The sequence below is a fragment of the Cyprinodon tularosa genome, unplaced genomic scaffold (assembly GCF_016077235.1).
Source record: "Cyprinodon tularosa strain WSP-4 unplaced genomic scaffold, ASM1607723v1 ctg69, whole genome shotgun sequence".
Lineage (NCBI taxonomy): Eukaryota > Metazoa > Chordata > Actinopteri > Cyprinodontiformes > Cyprinodontidae > Cyprinodon > Cyprinodon tularosa.
In genome coordinates this window covers 920,406-942,045 of record NW_024039440.1, presented here as the reverse complement: position 1 = coordinate 942,045, position 21,640 = coordinate 920,406, and the positions used below count along the sequence as shown (strand labels likewise).

At 40.4% G+C, this 21,640-nt stretch overlaps 1 protein-coding gene across 1 annotated transcript in view; it reads right to left on the bottom strand.

Moving 5' to 3' along the window:
- Nucleotides 1-28: 28 nt before the first annotated feature.
- Nucleotides 29-21,640, bottom strand: part of inppl1a (inositol polyphosphate phosphatase-like 1a) — a 58,088-nt gene continuing 36,476 nt past the window's right edge. Inside the window, exons 8-27 of the mRNA XM_038267883.1 lie at nt 17,458-17,556; nt 15,595-15,745; nt 14,806-14,912; nt 14,331-14,433; nt 14,036-14,232; nt 13,730-13,847; nt 13,511-13,607; nt 12,486-12,624; nt 12,311-12,410; nt 10,167-10,255; nt 9,994-10,075; nt 9,829-9,918; nt 9,352-9,465; nt 8,843-9,019; nt 8,595-8,750; nt 8,412-8,496; nt 4,655-4,741; nt 3,840-4,566; nt 3,486-3,619; nt 29-1,555 (exon numbers count right to left, since the gene is read on the bottom strand). Of these exons, the coding sequence (XP_038123811.1) occupies nt 1,456-1,555; nt 3,486-3,619; nt 3,840-4,566; nt 4,655-4,741; nt 8,412-8,496; nt 8,595-8,750; nt 8,843-9,019; nt 9,352-9,465; nt 9,829-9,918; nt 9,994-10,075; nt 10,167-10,255; nt 12,311-12,410; nt 12,486-12,624; nt 13,511-13,607; nt 13,730-13,847; nt 14,036-14,232; nt 14,331-14,433; nt 14,806-14,912; nt 15,595-15,745; nt 17,458-17,556 (2,952 nt within the window). The 3' untranslated portion in view covers nt 29-1,455. The remainder of the gene's footprint in view (nt 1,556-3,485; nt 3,620-3,839; nt 4,567-4,654; nt 4,742-8,411; nt 8,497-8,594; nt 8,751-8,842; nt 9,020-9,351; nt 9,466-9,828; nt 9,919-9,993; nt 10,076-10,166; nt 10,256-12,310; nt 12,411-12,485; nt 12,625-13,510; nt 13,608-13,729; nt 13,848-14,035; nt 14,233-14,330; nt 14,434-14,805; nt 14,913-15,594; nt 15,746-17,457; nt 17,557-21,640) is intronic.

The following is a 21,640-nucleotide window of genomic DNA, read 5'->3' as shown; positions in this document are numbered from 1 at the left end:
TGCAGACAAGACAAAAAGAGTCACCTTGTAAAATGAGGAGAAATATTAGATTTTAATTGAAATAACAAAAACAAAGGGTGAACAATTTACATTAACTTAATTCAACATACGCACAAGGCTACATAAAAATAACTAAATGGAGTGTAGGGGGCAGAAAATGACACAGGTAAGTCTGTTTCACACAAAGTCAAATATTCACGCATAACTGAGAACACTGAAAGGCCTGAAACGAGAAGACAAATTGAAATGACATTTATATGTTGTGGTTTGGCTGTTTGAAATAAATGGGCAACAAAAAAATTAAAACAAACTGGTCATCTTTTTCCACCGACAAATATCCAGACTAGATTTGTACATCAAAATAAACATATACAGTTTACCTTCTAATAGTTTCACTGTAAGGTGTCAATATAACTGTAGATTTTTTAGTGTGCTCTTATTAAAAAATTGGAAATAAAAGGAAACCATTGGCCAGCAAGTAAAAATTTTGTTCCTCAAGTTTCCAGGATGAGCCAAAACCGAGGCTTGGTTAGAGAGAAACAGCACCCCCTACTGGTTAAATGAGGAAACACAAGCACAGCAATGTGTTTGAAGGGGGAAACATTTCCACAAGAGTACAAAATATGGCGCTAAAAACACAGAATCATCTCCAGTTATGACAAACATAAAATCTGCTTTAAACCATATTACCATACAAACACCTTTGTTATGGTTTATTAAATCTTTTCTTTTCAGAAAGACATAAATGCTGCTTTGAGGTGAATATATAGTTTTCAGCTCCAAACCTTTCTATTTGGTTAGCTGAAAATTCCCTTTATAAATACATGCAGAGGCGCCATAAATCAAACAATCTATGGCCCAGACATCCTTACAAAATATACGATCTGACAAAAAATGACAGAAATAAAAAAGTGAGTTCTTATTATTTGAAATTCAGCTGACTAGCTTCATCACTGTCGCTACATCCTGTTCGCTCCAGTCACAGAACCTACTAGACGGCTCTTCTCAAACTTTGATTTCTTTGGATATTTGAAATCTGCCCAGCTTGAATGAATCCTCATCAAGAATCCAGAAACAACAAAATGTACTTGAAATATCTTGCAGTTAAAGGTTAGGTCTAACGTCGCAGCATAGGTTGCACCTCCCTGTGCACCAACTTTACCTTTAGAACCTTCTAAAAACGATGATCTAACTGCATTTACAGCGAGGGGTTCTGTAGTGATGCTCAAAGGACTGCAATGATTAAATAAGGCCACATCTATGACACAAACAACACTCATACAGTACAAATGAAGGAGGACATTGGGTCAGAAAGTGTTCATGAAAGTATAAATGAAGTGCAATTTTCTCAGAAGGCACTGTCTGGCATTAGTTAGCAGGTTCCAACTTGGATCGGATCGGTTCTTTTTCAGTTGAGATCTGGCCTCTTAGGAACAGATGTGGCTTTACTCCAGTTTATTTGTGCTGCTGCTGCTGCTTGAGGCTCTCCAGCAGGATCCGCTTGTGGGCTGGATCCAGCACCCCGGCCTCCTCCAGGTCCTCCTCTGTGATGTCACTGGAAGAAAATGGGGAATTAGTTTGATAAAACCACTGAAAAAACACTTTGGGTGAATTTTAAATAATGCAATTGAGAGCAAATTATATTTATTGTGGATTTTTAATCTACAAAAGGTTAAAATAATGCATACAGACCCCAATAGAACAGAATAATAAAATCAACACTGCAATTGTACATTGCAAAAAAAGAAGGATCCTATACATATTCCCAACATCTTCTAGGGTTAAGGGTCTTTCTTACAGACATAGGCTGACAGACTAAAATAAGAACTTGACTTACAGCTTCTCCAGGATACAGTTTCCCTGCTCTGTAATTTTTCAGCCGATGCTCCTTTTACATAAACCACAAATACATTTTATTTTAATCTTCCAATTTGGATGTTTTGCATCTATGAAATCAATCGGTTGCCAAGCACAGACCCAGCTTGTAGGAGCAATCGCTTAATGAGTAAAGTTGGGGCCGTTCCAGGAGCTGAACGGTCGCCTGTTCTTTATCTTTCTGAAACATCCAGATGTTCCAGCTGTTGGTCTAGCAAGACGAAGTATTTGGAAGCTGTTTTCGATTTGAATATTTTCTACCATTTTGCACGATATATCAGGACCACTGACAATAGGGCCCTGCAGCATCATGGGGCCAGCACCATGCTTAACAACAGTTAATGCAAACGGACTTTAACACATTTAATCTTATTTGGCCTGTCTATAGCCTCTTTCCCATGGAAAATAACGGGTTTACGAGAATTTTTTAAACATGGGTTGACCAGCTAACAATCAGCATTTGGCTCCCATCCTAATGGCAAAAAAAAAGCTACCGGTAGGTTTGATCCAGGCTGCATAGCCTCCATACCCCCCGCAGCTGCGTGGTCTCTGTCTCTTCGCCGCTGCGTGTCTGGTGAGATCATCACACTGGGTTAGCTTTGATGATGTCACCAGCGTTACAGAAACCAGGAAAGTAAACAATGGAGAGAAACATGTAGGGAAGCAAGCGTGTACTAAGTGTTCTTTATTGTTTCGCTCTTATCAGTCCGAATCCCTCTTGCCAGTCCTGCGCCATGTTTATCAAATGTAAACAAAGTTGTTTCTGCTTGCTAGATCAGACGCGATTGGCGTGGTGTGTTGATGCCCTTATGTTGCGTTAAATGATAATTTAGCGGGTCAACCTGTCAGAGCCAAGGCAAATAATTAATTTATTTTTTTTATTGTTTATTTTTTTTAGGGGGAGAGACATGCGGGAAAAGACCACAGCCCAGGTCGCGTCGAGTACTAAGGCCTCCATACATGGGTTTTAACAAGGGTCAAATGCCAAGTCGTTTGGCCCGGGTAGACTCGCGTCAGTGAGCTGTTCCCACTGCCCCTAAAAGTCGATTGCTACTAGGTTTAAACTATTTATTTTTCGGCCAGTGGGGAAGGGATATTTGTGAAATAAATAAGTAAGCTAATTTTAAAAATATCAGTAAAAGCTTTCAGTTTGGAGCCAGATTTGTCCGAGCAGTTTCCAGGGTATCATGGGCTCGACTCCCTAAGTAAGTCATGACCAGTTTAAGTCAGAAGGTTAAACTTGACGGATAAAGCTGGACTTGCATCATCTCTAACATAGGGAAATATTTGTGGACTACCGGAGGCCAACAGAGTAAAATAGCTAAACCATCTCTGATAACCGGAACATTTAAATATTCAATTATGGCTAGAAAAATAACCACTAAATTCATTAAATAACTTATCCACTAATTTTTATTTTAGTTGTGCAATGTAAACATCAATATAATTATAATTGAAAATTTGTAAAAGAGATTTGTAAAAGATTAAGAAAATAAATAATTCCAAAAAAATTGCTGCAGCACATTTGTTAGGAACTTTTCCCTGCAACCTTTTCAGTCTAGCGCTCCACTGATCCAAGCTAAGGCGTCTACGTTTGTGATGGTTCCTACCTGAGGAACTCCAGATCGTCCCAGCCGTTGTGTAGCAGCCCTTCCTCGTATCTCTCAAGGCCCAGCTTCTGCAGCCACTCCCCCACTGACGACTCTCCCACAGACAGAGACGAGCTGCTGCTGCCCCAGAGTGCCTGAACAAGAGAAATGCAGGATTAACTGAATACATCTCAGTTCATTGCTAATAACTGTTACACCAGTAAGTGTAACAGTCACCTACTTCTCTCTGTCATTTTGTCCAAAAATTGGCCATGCTAGTTTTTTCTTTTACTTTTTAAATACTTTCTCACATAGCTCAGTCCTCCTGGACTGAATCATTTTGGGGTAAAGCTGTGTTTAAGGTAACCTCCTCACCTCCTCTGGCATGTCCTCTGCGATGCTCTCTGGGATAGGGTTCCTGGGTGGGAAGGTGCGGCATGCATCCAGCATCCCGATAGGCGGGACTCGGACGGGCGGTGGCGCCGAGGGAGCGCGGGGAGGGTGCCCAGGAAACTCGCTTTCACTCAGAGTCTTTGCCATCTGCAGCACAGAGCAAGACTGATCGTCCAGCGCCCCTGCCCCTCCTCGCCTTAAACCCTCCCCGAGAGCAAGAGGCCCACCAGGTCCGGCTGGTGGGATCCTGACCTCGGCCAGGTCTGGGTAAAGAGAACGAGCCTTGCCGAATTGAGACTCGGCGACGGTCTCCAGGGCTCCCTTGGGCAGAGGAGGAGGGGGGAAGTCAGGAGGCGGGCGATTCAGCGTGTTCCCGACTGTTCCTGCGACGCCTCCTCCTTGAGCCAGAGCGGCCCCCGTGTCGTCCTCTGAGGAGCTCTCCTCGCTGACTCCGCGGGCTGGGTGTCCCGCCACAGTTCTGCGGGAGTGAGCGGGCACGGCGGTTCCTAAAGGAGGTTTGGTACGAGCCACAGCTGATGGGGGCGGGGCTTTAACAGCCGGGGTGGTTGGAGAGGTGGGAGATGGGAGCAGCTCAGGTGGAAGGCCAGCAGCAGAGGGGTGGGGAACGCCCTCCAGGATGTAGTAGGCAGGATTGTTGAAGCTGTTTTTGCCAACAGATGAATCACCATCCGGGGTGTCCTGTTTGGGTCTTAACAACACAGAAAAACATCCTTTATTTGAATCCGTTTAGTTTATCCACTTAATTCAGATCCAGACCGTCGCTGGTGAGTTTGTACCTCGCAGCCGTTTCCTCCTTAGAGTTTTTCTCTCCCTCCTCGCTGACCTTTCCCAACTCTCCAAGCTGTTTACGAACCACAGACTGTCTGCAAATCAAACAAAACGGGTTAGCATGCCGCCACAAAGACACCGCATAAACAGTAGCAGTCATTCAATATGGCCCTTCCCAGTCATACACCAACCAAATAGCAGCAGACTCCCCTGCAACTCCCTGCAAATTCCCCTCAAACTTCCAGCCACTGGAGCGACCCCCTCCTTCTCATGGGTATGCATAATGCTTCAACCTTTTACTAAAAGACAGGGAGATGGTGCTTCTCTTTTGATCTTAATGTCCACAAATCATGACAGAAAGAATAGTTTAGTAGATTGATGTTTAAAAAGGAAGTGTAGGGGACCAGCCAAAGACCAATATAGGGAAAGTGGGGCAACTTTTAATGGCTACTACTGTAAGTGATCAAAGTGTCCGGATATCAAAAGAAACATTTATTCAAGTTTTAAACCTTGAATTCTATAAAAGAACATAAAAACCAAAAGGTTTCAGCTTTCCTGAGCTACTAAAGATGTCATACCTTAGATTAATAATCAAAAGCTGTGATTGATTAGTAATCTGTTCATCAGCACAAAACCTGCTGTCATGTTAGCAGGCATGCTGAGGTGTGATAGGACACATTTTACGGTCACACAGCTCTCCATGTGTAAAACTCCTCATTTAACTGGATTATTTTTATTATTATTCTCCAACTGCTCAAATTTGAGCTTTAGCCTCACAGCATAAATGCCAAGGTCATTTTCACAAAGAAACATTAAAAAAGAAATGATTTAAAAGCATGAAGACTTTTTTTTTTTCTGGTATAATAACAGTAAGGTCAAACAGCTGTGTGAACAAATTCTCAACACAAAAATACAACAGCATGATAGATAAAAGGGAATTAGGCAGCTTTATCATTCAAAGGTCACACATCTCTGATGTTTCTGCCATTTTCAAATATCCATTAGTGTAAAAATGTCCATAGCTGTATATTGGTTGTTTATTTTCCAGGTGCACATTTTTATATGGTTAAAACACTCTACAGTACAGTACTTTCCTATTTATCTTTTAACTCTTCAATATTATGTTTTTCATACATTTTTGTAAAGTCCATATTCGTGTGACCATTTTTTCTATAATCTTTTTGCTGCTGTAAACACCACAACTTTCCCATTGTGGGACAATAAAGGGATTTTCTATTCTATTCTAATCTAAACAAACTAAAGTGCTGCTGAGTGTTTTCACAGAGTAAACAAAGTGATGCAGTAAAAGTTGAACACAAAATCTAAACACAATCTCAAAACACTTTTGCTCCTTTTCCAGCACAAAACAACCATGCTATACCTTTTCCTTTAAGAGAAAATCTTTTAACACTTTCACTACAATGAATATTATCACTTGAAAGGTTGCTTCAAACAAGTAAAAATTTTGTAAAATAAGCTACTTTTTGACTATGTGTTCAATGTTAAGAGATTTCTTTGGACTAAATCCAATATGCATCCTATATTGTGCAATATATATTTATGACAAACAAAAATATTGGATAAAAAAAATCTGTAAATCTAATTTTACAGCAGTTCGTTATAATATCTATATATATATTTTTAGACAACTTTTACTTCTACTCGTTACAATTTTTTTGCAAATATCTCTACTTTCTACTCTACATTTTAAAAAGATGTGTTAGTTTTGTTTGAGCTCATTTTCGTTATGGCCAGTTGGTATTTTAAAAAAGAAAAAACATAAAAATTATTTGTTTCATCCAGACAATCAATTTCTTTTTGGTTGGGCTCAGTGTTGCACCAACTTGTTGTTCATCACATACCAAAATAGATTTGTTTCTCAAGATGAAGTAAAAATTTACAACGATGCCATTAGTTATAAAACTTAGAAAATTACGAAAAAGGAAGTTATCATCCAGAGTTGTAGAAAATGTCTTTCCTTTAAAGGGCTGATAGAATGATTCTATAGGGTATTTGGTGCTGGTCCTTAAGGTCTCTGAATAGGGTGTGCAACATTGGTTGGGCTGAAAATGGCATATTTGCTGTTCTATGAGCCCTAATGCAAGCCTGGTTAAAAACCCTAGAATGAAATCACACGTTTTCTTTCTTTTATGGTATGCTCATGAATATTTAGATGAGCTGTTCGCTGATTGGTTGGTTTACAACGAGCAAAGCTACTGAGCAAAGACGCATCATAGCAACAAGCACTCACTCACTGAAACATCAAATTTTTGATATGGTAGGGTGACCAGACACCCTCTTCTTCCCGGACGTGTCCTACTTTTCATTCCTTAAAAAATGTCCGGAGGGAATTTCAAAATCGTCCGGGATTTTGGTCGAATACAGAGCAGCAGAACCAAGCCATGAGCTCCGGGGCTGGGGACGGAGCGACCAAACCTAGCCCGGTGATGGTATGCTTCCTCCCACCTGCCTTACCGTGCTTCCTGACAGGCTCCTTAACCCCCCAATTTCCCCTTCTTCGCTGTCAGAGTCACTTTCCGTGCCGGGCGGCTCCTCAGAAATAATGCCGGCTTTTTCAAGAGCTCGAACAACAGAGCCAGCAGACACGTTAGCCCAAGCATCAACAATCCATCCGCAAACGGTGGCGTAACTTGCCCGGCGCTGCCTTCCACTTATCGTGAAACTGTGGTCTCCGTCTGTCATCCATCGCTCCCACGCCGCTCGCAGCCTTACTTTGAACGGCCGCTTCACACCGATGTCGAGCGATGGAAGTTCCTTTGTCAGTCCGGGATAACGGCGAGCACAGCGTTTATTTTTTTTCACCATGTTTTTCACATCGGCTGTGAGATGGGCACGCATGGAGTCACATATTAAAAGCGATGGTGATGCGTGGAAAAAAACACCTGGTCTCCTCACGTAAACCTGACTCAGCCACGCTTTCATCATCTGCTCATCCATCCAGCCCTTTCATTTGCTTTAATATCATATGTCATCAGAGCGATGTGTTGTCTCACAGCCAGCTCCCAGATCAGCTTCTCTGATTCGTTGATGCGGCGCTTCCAACAGCAAAACTTCAATTTTTCCATCTTGAGCAGCAGCAGCGCGTTGGCGGCGCGCTCCCCACGGATCTTCTGCTGCACCTGCTGCGTCCGGTTCACACCAAGCACAGCATTAATTTGTTTCACCATGTTTTTCACATCAGCTGTGAGATGGGCACGCATGGAGTCAGATTAACAGCGATGGTGATGAGTGGAAAAAAAACCACCTGGTCTCCTTACATTCACCTCCCTCAGCCACTCTTTCATCATCTCCTCAATGAGGTGGTCTCAAAAGTCGCAGTTGCAACACACATAGGGCGCACCGCACCAAAGGGCGCACCCCACATTTTGAGGGAAAAAAAAGGCGTTTATGTGCGCCTTATAGTCGTGAAAATACGGTAAGTAATTTTAGAAATTGTACTTTTACACTTTCACTTGAGGAAAAAGCTTAATTGATATTCTAACTTCTACAAAAGTGTTTTTAAACAGTAGAATTTATATTTCTACTTGAGTAAAAATGAATATTTTTGTCATCACTGGTTTTTAGTTAGCTTCTGCTAATGACAGGCAGACTGATATCTGAGCATGACTCCTGTCTGTTGGGTGATCTAACAGAGTCCTTTCCAGAACAGATCCTCTCAGAAAGAGTCTAGGGAGTATTTTAAGCCAGAAAAGAAATTTGATTATATGAAGTAGAACTAATTTAGAAAGGTAGACTTGTACTGACTTCACATACTCGTGTCCCACTCTGGACACAATGGTGGATTTCCCTTTGGGTCCGCTTGTCTCATCTTGGTCCACACTGATCCACTCTGAAACACAACAGCGGATCCATTAAACCCGAGAGGCCTTCAAAAATGAACTCAATAAGTCACACAAAATAACCACTGATCCAACGCTGTGACCGTACCATAGAGTCGCTCCCTGGTGCCCATCCGTTCAGCTGGGACCCTGACCCTCATGGATCCCCGGATGTTTCCCGTTTCTTCTCCTCGGTGGGACAGGTAGGTGTGAAACTGCTGGGCTGTGCAGCCAATCATCGATTTGAGGGCCAACACGCACTCTCCTAATAACCCAAACCACACACTTCATGGTCATTCTGCCTCCTTTAAACCACCCCCTCTCCTCCTTGCTAACAGTGCAACACTCTGCTCCTACCATAGGACTCGTATCCATCCACTGACTTGACGGTCAGCAGCAGATGTTGGTCCTGCAGGTATTCAATCTCGGACAGGAGAGGTTTGAGGGTGGTGAGCTGCTTGTTGGACCACCCCACGCGCAGGAAGTTCACATTGTCGCTGCTCTGGCTGTCGTTCTCGTAGCTTTTCTTAAACTCTGAAAATAAAAAATGCAGGAGGAGAAGCGTGGAGGAGAACGGGGGGGGGGGGGGTGAGGATTAGGGAACAAGGCGGGAGGGAGACGTTTCATTTCCATGTAAACGGTGAGCATGCAGCACAGGTCAATAAATGGAAACGGCTGAGAGGAATACTGACTGTCTGAATTTAGGAAGGAAGGAAGGAAAGGAGGGGACAACAAAGACGCAAAAAAAGAGAAAGTTTTAATACATAAAGTGTTCTTTTTGAATGAAAGGAGGATCTTAGCTGTGGTTGAGAGAAGGAATTCTGCCTCCATGAATCTCTGAGGGGATGCAGGAACCTTTGACTCACCTTCTAGACAAGTAGAGTAGAACTCTATGAAGAACTTGGTGCGGCTCGCCGTCTTCACGATGGCTTCAATGCTCTCAAACTCGATGTAGGCCTGCTCTGAAGACTTTGGTATACCTACAGAGGAAAAAAGATGGAGGAGCAGATGAGGCAAGAGTAAATGAAGAATAGCAGACATCAAACTAGCAGCTAGCAATGCATAGTACCTTCCAAACACACTTTTAAGACATTTCATCTCATTACATTAATCACAGCCTTCCTAATGGGATTATAGTAACATCCAGAGAATTTCAACTCTTTAATCTATCACATGGAAATGGAAAGACCCTCCAAGCTTTACAGGTGGTGCACTTGAGTCAGCCCTAACCTAACCCTGGAATGACCTAGTCAAAGTCCAGAGGTGTAAATACCTTTGCAAGGTACCATAAAAATTCACTCTGGAACATAGAGCCATAATTGTTTTTTTTTGCAGACGGATACCTTTCTTTGAAACAAACTGAGATGTCACTCCGACCTCAAAAGTTGCAAACACAGGGGAATGATCGCTGGTCACAATATCATCTGTACAGCCTGCAAACACAGCAGTTAGCCTTCACTATGCAATCTGGGAACAGAAATGAATTCATCTTTTTTCCTTTGTCTCACCGTAGGAATTACACACGATGTGTGTTTCTGGGTATGATTTCCAGAGGATCCGGTCGCACCACGACGGCACGTTGGTCCTCATCTAGAGATAAGCAAAGAGCAGAATCATACTTCAGTCTTGCTTTAAGAGGAGAAGCAGATTAGTTCTGGTGATGCCTGAATCAGGAACTCACCCCTGTGGCTTTCTGTTTCTGCCACACGTACGTGTCCCTTGAGCCTCGCTCGTAACGGTAGGTGGGGGGGAATGAAATCTCCTCCTCGGCTAAAAACAAAGAAAACATTAATTAAAATAAATACTTTTCTGTCAGTTTTAACTTTTACAACTGATTTCTAACTAATGTTTCATATTTGATGTCTGAACAGAAACCTGAGGATGTTTATTCTGATGGCTTTGACATCTAATGTAGATATAATGATTCCATCAAATGGTACGGACCAAAGGGAGCATAAAAATAAGAAAATTCAAGTTATAAATCAATTTGAAAATTCACAGCTCTAACCTTCTTTATTAAACAAAACTGTTCATTTTAAGGCTTTTATCTGAAAATAAGAAATAAAGATTACAAACCTTTTAGCTGTCAGCCAAAATCTAAAGGTGCAAATGATCTTTTGCTTGTCCACGTTTTCATACTACATTTCATCTTTCCACTAAACTTTCCATTTAAATTCCTGCATACAGCACTGTGTGAAGGGAAGAATTGTATTGACTGTTTGACAACCAGAGTCAAAAGTCTTATGCAGGTCATAAAATGGCTATTACATAACATTTGATGCATCTAAAGTAAAATTAACATTTTCTAGATCTTCATTAGCCGTTAGTCAGTCATTAAAATAACAGAAATAAATTACTAACCTGCCTGTCTTTACAAATATATTAACTTCATTTCTTCCCATTTTTAATCCAAAGGGTTTAATACACCAAGCAGCAAATGTTACCCCATATTGTGGCACCTTTCACTTAGAGCTAAAACCTGCACATGATCTGGATCCTTACCAAATTTAAATGAACTCTACCTTAGCTTGAAGCACACCTTCAGTAAAACATGTTCTTAAAATCCTTTTATAAGTTTTCAATTCTTCCCGCAAACAAACCAACAACATTCCCTTTTCTTGCCTTTTGTCTAGAAAAATACCTCCAGACTTTTTGTGTCTTATGCTGCAGCTGTCAATGGTCACTGCTGCCCCCCTCTGGTTTAGTGGGGAACTGCTTGTTTTACCAAATATCCCTATCTCACAATGTTAGAGAAAATCCCTGCATCCAGATTATGATCTGTATAGTCACCAAAATTTGTAGGATTGTTCTTGGACTTAGGGACACGTCTGAAACAAATCTCATTAAAATCTATCCATAACATTTTTACGTATTTTGAAACCAGAGAAAGACAAGCCAACAAAGATGAAAACATAACCTCCTTGGCAGAAGTAATAATCTCCATCCACTGAGCAAAACTCTATTAATGAAACAGAGAGCAGTCTGATAACTGCCACACTCAGGCTGGTCCTTTTGATGCTCAGACAGGAATCACGTCTCCACACCTCTACATCCCAGTGACTCTCCACAATCTGAAGCTCCAAAGAAGCTTCCAGGTCCTTATTCTGAGAGGTTTTCCCACCTCTGGATCAGAGCAGGGTCAGCAGGAGCTGCATGCTGCTACTAGCCTATCCTTTCTTGGCTGAGTTTATCTCAACCCCAGTAGCTTCCACTCGGTGATAACACCACTGAGCTGACAGCGACCCAATCTTATACAGATCTTTGTAGAGGCAGTCTGTAGGCCAGAGTTCAACGACTACGATGTGTACATATTGGGAGTAACTGATAACTTTACACTTATATTCTAATTTACTTAGAGATGCTTTTGTTGTTTTCTATGAGCCTTTTGTAAAAAAAAAAACAACAAAAAACCCAGAGATCCACCCTTCTTAATAAACAAGTATGTTTGTTCTGGTGAATTTTAGCTCCAATCGGAGCAGTGACAACAACATTGTTCACTACTGCAAGGAGGATACATTTGGGGTATATTGTGCTGCCCCCTAATGGTGTTTCTAGCATCAAGACAGAAAAATAAAGCACACTGTAAAATAATAACCTCTTAGTTGCTTTGCAAAATCAGTCGAATATTATAAAATCTTTGAACGCAAAACAAACAAACTAGAGATCAAAAATGTCTGGGTGGAGGATACTTTCAGACACAGCGTGTTTTTTACCAAAGTAGAAAACTGCTGTTTTTTTGCTTTTTTTTTTTTTTTTTTTTTTACAAATCCTAGCTATCGAAATGGTTTATGAACAAGACAAAAAGGTCTGATAAGTGATACTAACCAAAGCGCAAAAACACTTTATTCTTCTCCCTCTCCAGGTTGAGCTGGTCCACTTTCAGCAGAGGCTCAAATTCCTTCCTGTTTATGTAGTTTAAAATCTCCTGCAGAAACATGCAAACTGTGGATCAGAAAGAATGTTTCATGCAGTTCATCACGAGGACTTGGTTCTAAATCACCTGAATGTCCATATCCAGCCTGTAGTTGAGGTCTCCGAGCCAAAACAGGTGTGTGAAGCGTAGAGAAATGTCGAAGGAGCTCAATTGTTTGTCTCCTAAAGACAGCAGCCGTAGGATATCAAGGTAGTTCTGGTTTCTCCTAGAAAGAATCAAACATTTAGAGGGTTACAGATGAGAAAAGACAGCTAATCAAATAATAAAGTTAACATAAGAAGCTAATTAAACGCCTTTAACTCAATGCTAATATTTAATTTTTGAGTAATTGATTTTAAACACAAACATTTAGAAACACCACTTCCTAAAAAAAAAAAAAGAAATTCTCCTAAACTACCCTTAAACTCAGCAGTAAACTCTTTTCTTCAGATGTCTGCAAACAGGTAAACTGTTCCCCTTTTGGCCATTAGGTGGCAGCAATGCTACAGACTATCAAAGGATAGAGGCTGGCTGAGGTGAAGTGTGGATTCCCATTTCTAAAATCAGGTCATTATTTCCTGGAAAAGATGAATAGCAGCAGCAAATGTGCTTAAAATATCTGAATTAGAGAAAACAGATTTTCCAAACACTGAGAAACACTGAAAGATTATTCAAGTACAGAAAAACATTGCAGTGAGATATTAAACCAAAAAAGATTTGGACAACACAGTCAACCATCATCCCGTTGATATTCGTATGAGAAAACTTTTTTCTTTCTTTGTCTAAAATAAAATGTTTTACATTAATTTGAAAATATAAATCATGTTTTATTTAAATATATTTCTGGATGTTCGGGAATCTGGTCAAGATCAGGGAACCTCCACTGCCTCGTCCATTTTAAAGGAGAGCCTGCGGAAGACACAACTCACTCACAACTGACTGAATGAGTGAGCTGGGCAAAGGAATGTCAGGGTTTCCTTTCACACTTGTTAAGTGTGAACTTGTAAGATAATAAGAATATTAAAAAAACCTAACAATCAGAAACCTGATTTAAATCCTGGCCTCCAGCCTCCTGAAACACAGCATGAAAGTAAGGAGAAGAAATCTGGTACCTTGCAATCTTCTCATTCCCTGATGTCAAATGACAGTTAACGAATCCAAACGACGTCCCGTTGAACATGAAGGACACGCCCACTGCTCCTTTGTTACCTGGAAGATATTAATTTATACCATTAATATAAATGTGGACGTTTTTTATTTACAAAAAGATGACATCAAAATCAATCTTTGAATGAAAAGTTTAAGAAGTCAGTGGGTTGAGTTGTTGTTACCCAGAGTGTTGGCGATTCCCGTCTTGACACTAGACATCCCCACATGGCTGATCCTGTTTTCATGTTCAGGTTTCACCAACACAGCAAGTTTGATGTTCCACAGCGTCTGAACAGCGATCTGCAGAAACGACAACAATGAGGAACCTGTGGGGATCATTTCTGCATTTAGACTCCAAAAAAATAAAAAAAGATCCCAGTCCAACTTCAGCTTTTCTTAAATCTGTCCAAGACGTATTCCTTTTTTTGTTTGACCCACTTCATGATTTAAACAGATCTGTGAGGTTAAGATCGGGATTTTTTCCTCACCGGTTTATAATCCAGCTCCGTTTGCTCCTTCAGCACGGCTCGCAGTGACTCCACCCACTCCCGGTCGCACACAGAGTTCTCCTGCGATCCGAACACATACAGGTCGTGAGGGATGGTGACAGTCATCTCGTCCAGAGTTTTCCCCAAGCCACGGCACAAGACCCAGGAAGCCACAGACTTGGGCGAAGGTACTGAGCCTGAAAACAAGCAGAAAGACTCCCAGTTGCAATAAACACTTGTCACGCTTTGGAAACATGCATTAGTGACCGTCACAGGAGGCTGTCATGTTCCTCACCCATATTCCAGGTGCCTATAAAGATGGAAATCATGTCAGGCTCATCCTGGTTGGAATGTTTGTTCTTCATCAGCTGCAGCAGCTGGCAAAAGGCCTCCCGCTTCTGAAGTAATCAGAGACAGGAAGCTCATCCACAGTGACTCTAAGCAAAGATTGATCTAATTTCTATTGATTAAATCAAATAAACAGCAATAGGAATAATAAATTCTAGTTTTTACAGACTAAATCTGCCACTGATACTGAAATACAACAGGAAAGAGATGGGAATAACGCAACAAACAATTAAAAAATATATAAATCTGGATTACAATAATCTTTTATAGCAATTTTTATTTAAAACCCACTGTAATCCTTGTATTCAGTGCTTTCAGAGTGTAATAAACCCCTCTAACAGGTGCCCCAATGAAGACATGGCATTCACCTTTACTGTCAGAGGTTATAATGTTATGCCTGACCAATTTTTAAGTGTACAAACCTTGGCGCTGGCAAAAATGAAGTCTTTCCTCTGACTCTTGTCTTTCTCCTTCTCGAACACAATGCCCAGTTTGTTCTGAACCCTCTGGGACTTGATCAGCTGACGGACTGGTGGGAGACAGACAGGAGAGATGGTTAGGGATGGGATGGGCAAAACCTTTATTACAGGGAGCAAAACATTGAATAGACATGGAAATCTAGAATGTTTATTCATTGTTCTTGGGATAAACATTGGGATATTTTTCTACACATTAAAATGAGACTGCTGAACTGAAATCATGTCACAGTCTCTGCATCACACCGATTAACATCAATCCAAAATTCTGCATATTTGCACCATATACATTTAATGCACTGAACTTCCATATCGATGCGTTTTCTTTTTGCAGCATGTTTTTTCTCCCACACTGTTTACATTTGATCACTGCTGCACTTTATGGAATAGAAATGTTAATTTACTGCCTGAAAAGCTCTAATAAAAGAAATTTAATTTTGTATACACTCCATCTAAACAAAATGACAATAAAAGTTGTCTAAGTCTTTATATTTTTGGTTAATTTTACTGACATCAAGCAGAAAAAATAAATTTACTTTGGGAGTTTCCTTCTGTTACTAACAGGAAACATTGCTGCACAGCAACAGATAAAAAGCTGTGCTTGTTGCTAAAGCACAGCCAGCTGTCACCGATTCAGCTACTGGAGCATAAATGAAAGCAACACTCACGCTGATAAACACCTGCTGTTTAAAACGTCCGGGTTATTTGTCTGTCCAGACTGTTTGTAATTCTTACTTTTGTCGTGTGTAAAGGTGTTCCAGTCCTCCTGGTTGTCCTTCACCTTCTTCATCACAACCAGCCTCCCTCCCTCCACGTCCACAGACAAAGTGTATTTCTGGCTCTTTCCGATCTTTGTCAGCTCTGCCAGGTAAACGTCGAGCTTCACCTGAGACATTTGACAAAGAAACATAGTGTAAAGAAAACTCTAACAACTTTAAACTTTAAAAAGCTCTTAAGCATACGTCAGTGCTTTTTCTTTTTTTACTTAGAGCAATAAATTGAAAAACCCTGCTGCAGATCCTGCACAAACTTAGGCTCACGTTAGTCTTATTTTACCAACGTGTTTCTTCAGATTAAACTTACTGTTTTCCACTGGCTTGGTCAGAGTATCAATGTAAATCTAAAGAGAATCTGTGAGGGGGGGTAGAGATTACAGGGATGGAAAGTAGACGTTACAAACCGGAAAAGTTGGAGCTCATCACCAGGTAATTTTTTATTTTTTTTTTCACCAGGTAATTTTTCTAAAAGAGTATTCCTTTATAATATTAATATTCTTTCAAGATGACCTGTCTCTGATCTGCTAAAAAATAAAATCATCATTTGCCTGTAGGGTTGCACCGATTAAACAACCCTGATTTCCTGATTGTTTGGTTACTGACCAATAGATTTCAAACTGATCTTACCTCTATAAAGTTCTGAATATCATTCGCTGTTGATGCTCTAAATCAGGGACCCCAAACTCATTTTTATGTTTGGCCACTCTGGCCTCTTTAGCTGTATAAATAAAACTTTTGATTTGATATTTTCCAAATAGCACGCTGCTGTGGTATAATCACTTTACTCCCGCTTATTTAGCAGCTTTAGCCATATTTACATTTAGAAATATCATATGCATCTATTTTATGACACATGTGCTTTTGGCTCTTAAGGGCCGGATAAATTGCAGTGTTTGGGCTGGATTTAGGCTGTGGGCCTTAATTTAGACCCATCTGGTCCAGCATTTCCTAAATTAAAGGAATGTCTCGTGCAGCTAAAACAATTTTGCTATTGCTTCATGTTTTTCAACAAAATAATCAACCAAGATTGGAATCAGTAGATCAGACTGACAAGTGTAACACTTGTTGGATAAAATAATTACAACACATCTAAACCTATCAGGATTTTTTTTTAAAGAATAGAAGAACAACCTGATTCTGAGAGGTAATTGAATCATTACAGGTGTGATTGTATCATTTAAACATCTACAGCTGGAAACTGAAAGATGCTGCAAAGGTTAGCAGACATTCCCTGAAACATTGTTTTATATCCCTTGCCAATATCCCTATAAATATGTTATATAAGTGGTCATACTGCTCCATAAGGGCTCTAATAAATAAAAAAGTATTGGGGGCTATTCTCACTTTTTCTCTATGTTCTCTCCATCATGGTGGTGGAGAAACTTTTGAACAGCAGCACGACATCAAAGAGGATCCAAGAGGAAGTGCATTGCCAGCATTCTTTAAACCTCACATCAGCTGTGCTGACACATTTCCTGAGTTAGAGAACCAAGGCTGTGGTGTTCAGTCATAAGTGAAGTCCGGTCTCACCTTTGTCCCACTAGAACACATCTCAGCGACTAAATTCAGCTGTAAATAAAGATACCCAACCACTGCCTCATAGCATGCCAGTTACTCCATCTCCTCTCAAAAACGCTATAATTTCCCTTTCATCAATAACTTTAAACAGTGATTTAACATTAAAGCTGCTGATGAACTCTAAATTTAAACTATTATCACTAATACCCCTGCTTTAGTTACTGGATCACCTCTCTGGCTATCATCACCCTGCAGTGAGATGACCGCTGATGAAGTAGGCAGTGGAATCTGTGTAGGTGTGTACCTCGAAGGCCTGCACAGGAATGGCTTTGCTGTTTCGCGTGGAGAAAGGTGGAGGGGCGCACGGTGAGGACAGACTCATGTCCTGCAGAGCTTTCAAAGCCTGAGGGAACAAGGACAAAGAGGGGGGGGGGTCAGTTAGGTCAGAAAAAATAAAAAAATAAAAGTGAGGAGAAATATATGACAAAAAGACACGCATTAAAAAAGAGGAGAAAGGTGTTTAAACAAACTGCTTTAGAATGCGGCAATACATTTCCCATTTCCTAACAGAGTCACTATTATCAAGTGTCTGGACATGCAGCTCTGACTGCACAGGAGCCATTTCCTCCTGAGCCACCCGAAGCCCCTCCTTATGGGTGAGAGGAAACCAGAGCTGGGGTGTTCGAACTACAGACACTCCGCTGCATTCACTGTTCAGAGCCTCAGACCTTTCATAGTATTTTATTGGCATCTAATACAAAAATAAAATCAATAACACGCAGTTGAAAACTGAGGTATATGGATTTTCAGCCCCAATCACTCTGATACACATCAGACTGCAGAGCTTCCACATATCTTCAAATGTTGTTTCTTGCATCATTACATTAGTAAAGAGGTTCATGTAGGGCTGGGTACCGAACTTCGGTTCTTTTATGGTACCGACCGAAATGCTTCGGTTCTACAGAGTATCGAAACATGCCTCGTCTTTCGGTTCCAAGTTTCGGTGATTGGCTGTAACACTTAACGTGATTGCGTCATCCTGGAAAAATACACAGGTGGTCACGCCTACAGCCAGGGTTCATGTGTTTCTGTTGTGAACTGGTTGTGAGCGTCGCGGAACCCCTTTAAAATGCCTCCCAGGTCAAAGGTGCGGCTTCACTTTATTAAGACTGATGCTAATAGTGCGCAATGCAATACATCGTGCATGGAAACAATTTAGAGCAGAAAGTTTCCCGGTGTTTGACTGCAAGAAGAGCGGACCGCAGCCGGCGCGACCATCCTCCTCTCAGCAGCCCGTGGGCAGAGCAAAGCCAGAGCGGAGTAATGCTGTAATAATGCTGCAATTTCAAACTGGACGCAGCAGGAGAAGCAAAATCACGTCTGCTGCTTCCTTTTTTGATGCTTGTACCAGCTTCTGACGCGCGGCTGAAGCTGCTTTGCTGCTCTGGCTGCGCGGTGCAAAAGTGGCTCTGATGCGCGTTGGGCGGAGCTACTCTATCCTTTATTTGCCTTGCAGCTATATTTGCTGTGATCAGTGGGAATAAAGTAGTTTTATTATGTTTTTAAGTGGGAAAATCCACCTGAAAACTTAATCACTGCAGTCAGTTCATCCATATCAGCCTTCCAATATTCTTTGTCGGAGCCGCTCAGACCCCCACATACCAGCGGTGCGCTGTCAGTAGGATCCCATTCAACGGGCTTGTTTGTCAGACATGGTAAACTGCTAAGTAAAAAGGTCCTCACAATGTTACAGTGAATATTAGACACTGATTTTTTTTTTTTTTTTTTTTATGTAAGAGGAAAAATGTAAATGGAAAAATCAGAGCTTAAAATAAAACTCAAGATTTGTACTTTTTTATGTTGTGTAATTTTCTTTTTCTTCGAATTGATATTATAAAACTGGTATCGAAAAAAGTATCGTTCAGGAACCGGTATCGAAGTGAAGGTATCGGTATTGGTACCGGTACCGAAAATTTTTGAACAATACCCAGCCCTAGGTTCATGAATCTTTGTAAACAGGGCAGAGAGAGAAGTAGGGAGAGCTGCAGATTTAAAGGTGAAAGAGATTTACTGGGATATTCAACATGCAATAAAATATATCTCTAAGTTTACCAGAAAGTTTACAAGAATAAAATATGCTATGCTATATTTAAAATGCAGCACATCCATATTTTTCTGGATGGAATTGAAATTGTAGATTCTAGGGATGCATGAAATATTGATATATATATATATATATATATATATATATATATATATATATATATATATATATATATATATAAAAATGAAAAAAAAACAAATGAAAGCGTTTGGGTCCAGTAACCGTAGGTCCATCAGAAACAACCCGAGTTTCCCACCAACTTTCATTACAAAGTTACACCCTTGCTAACAAGACATAGCAGCGCATCCCATTTGATCAGCCAGAAAAGGACAGTATTGATCAGAAAAGCAATGGAGAGGACCATAGCTACTTTGGAAGAGATGGAAGTTGGAACCAGTCTAGCCAAAAGCAAAGATCAGGCCTTCAAATAGAGGGAAAGAAAACACCATAGCTGAAGTAAGGACTCTTCCAGTGAGCAGTTTCTCACAAATCAGTTGATCTACATGTGAAAAAGCCTAAAAAGGTGAAAAAGTAACACAACTCAATTCAATTCAGTTTATTTATTTACTGTCAATTCACAACACGTCATCTCAAGACACTTTACAGTTCAACCAGATCATCCAGTAAAAATTATTCAAAGTTTTCTATCAAAGGAAAACCAGTTGATTGCATCGACTCATTGACTCGAAGGCAATCCCTTACACTAAGCATGCTTGTAGCGACAGTGGAGAGGAAAAACTCCCTTTTAACAGGAAGAAACCTCCAGCAGAACCAAGCTCAGTGTGAGCGGGCATCTGCTGAGGCCGACTGGGGTTCAAGGAGACAGAAGCAGAGATACAAAAAGCAACTGTAAAAGGCGGCCCCGTCCAGAAAACACAGTTTATCATTCTAAACAAACACTCCTCCGTATGATTTCAAGGTGAAAATTGTACCCCTGAAGGATAATTAAACTAAACGTGCACCTAGAACTGGGCCAAAAACAGCTTAGATCCAAGCATACTGATGCAATTATATCCCTGACAAAGTAGAGTCAAATTTAATAGCATCTTTGAACAGAGCTAAAAACTGACCTTACAGATTGAACAATTTAGTTCGTGCCCTTCATAACCTAACAAAACATCCTCTATCTTTTTCTCCCAGATGTCAGAATCCTAGAATGGGTTGTAATACTGTGATAATAATAATTTGCTTATTTACACGATGACTGTGAACCTAACATGAACCTGATCCAGAGCTGGCCTCTGGAGCTGGATGGAATAGAGGACCTCTTTTTGTTCGCTAAACTGACAAATTAAAGGGGCTTCCCAGTGAAGATAATGTCAAACATGTTCAACAAGAAGCCTTGTAATCCACGGCCTTTAAATCATGTCTTGTGGTTACTGTTACACCACAGTGAGAGCTCAGTATTCAGACAGGTTTCAGACGCAGACAAAACCCATCTGTGGAGTCCTGGCCTGAACCACTGAGACTATGACAACATCTAATCCATCTTTTTACACGCAAAATCCTTTAAAAAACCGTCAAATTCACACACATATTAAAAAAATCATATTTTAAATCAGTGGAGGAGCTCTTTTTATGTCTATTAGAAATCCCAGATTAAAACCAACAAGCCATAATATTATTACCACCTGGACAGTTGTTTTTTTAATCCCCTTTTTATCTCTTTTGGGCTCCCATTTATCAAGCAGGGCCTGAAATTTTTAATCAATTTCACTCGTACCCTCGCCATGCTTCTGTGTTTTCAGCTGAAGAAGAAGAATCCTTGTTTGCACACCGAGCAATTTGCCCTGGACGGCCGACTGAATTTCAAACATGTTTGATTTTCCCCCAACCTTACGATTCCTGACTTTTTAGAAAAGCTGAAGAAGAATGAACAATCTGGGATTCACATAAAAAAAAATATAATAATTTGCTTAATTGCTCTTAAATAAACACATTCTCAGAAACTAAATAGCTTTTATATATGAAAAAAAATATAAAGCTGACTAATAGCTTCTCCATTATTAAACTGGTACATTATTTTTCATGTACAAAAAGTAAACCTAAAAAAAAGGAAGTTTTGTTTTAGTTATTATAAAGTGTTTTTATAATATTGTTTTTTTTGTTGTTGGCATGCATATAAATATACTGGTGTGATAACTTTTTATATGTTTAATTGGTTTTTGGTATAGGTCTACTTTGAATTTATATCTGCCCCTGGAGAAAACTCCACCATCCGCCACTGGTGTGAAGTGGGAGGGGCATGAGGTGGAGCACCGGATGCAAACTTTGAGGCATAGCAAGGATCTAGAAAGGAAGATTGATTAGAGCCAATAATGTATGCTGTGGTTCCTAAAAGCAAGGAAGATACAAAATGAGGCTAAATGTCTTAGCCTTGTTA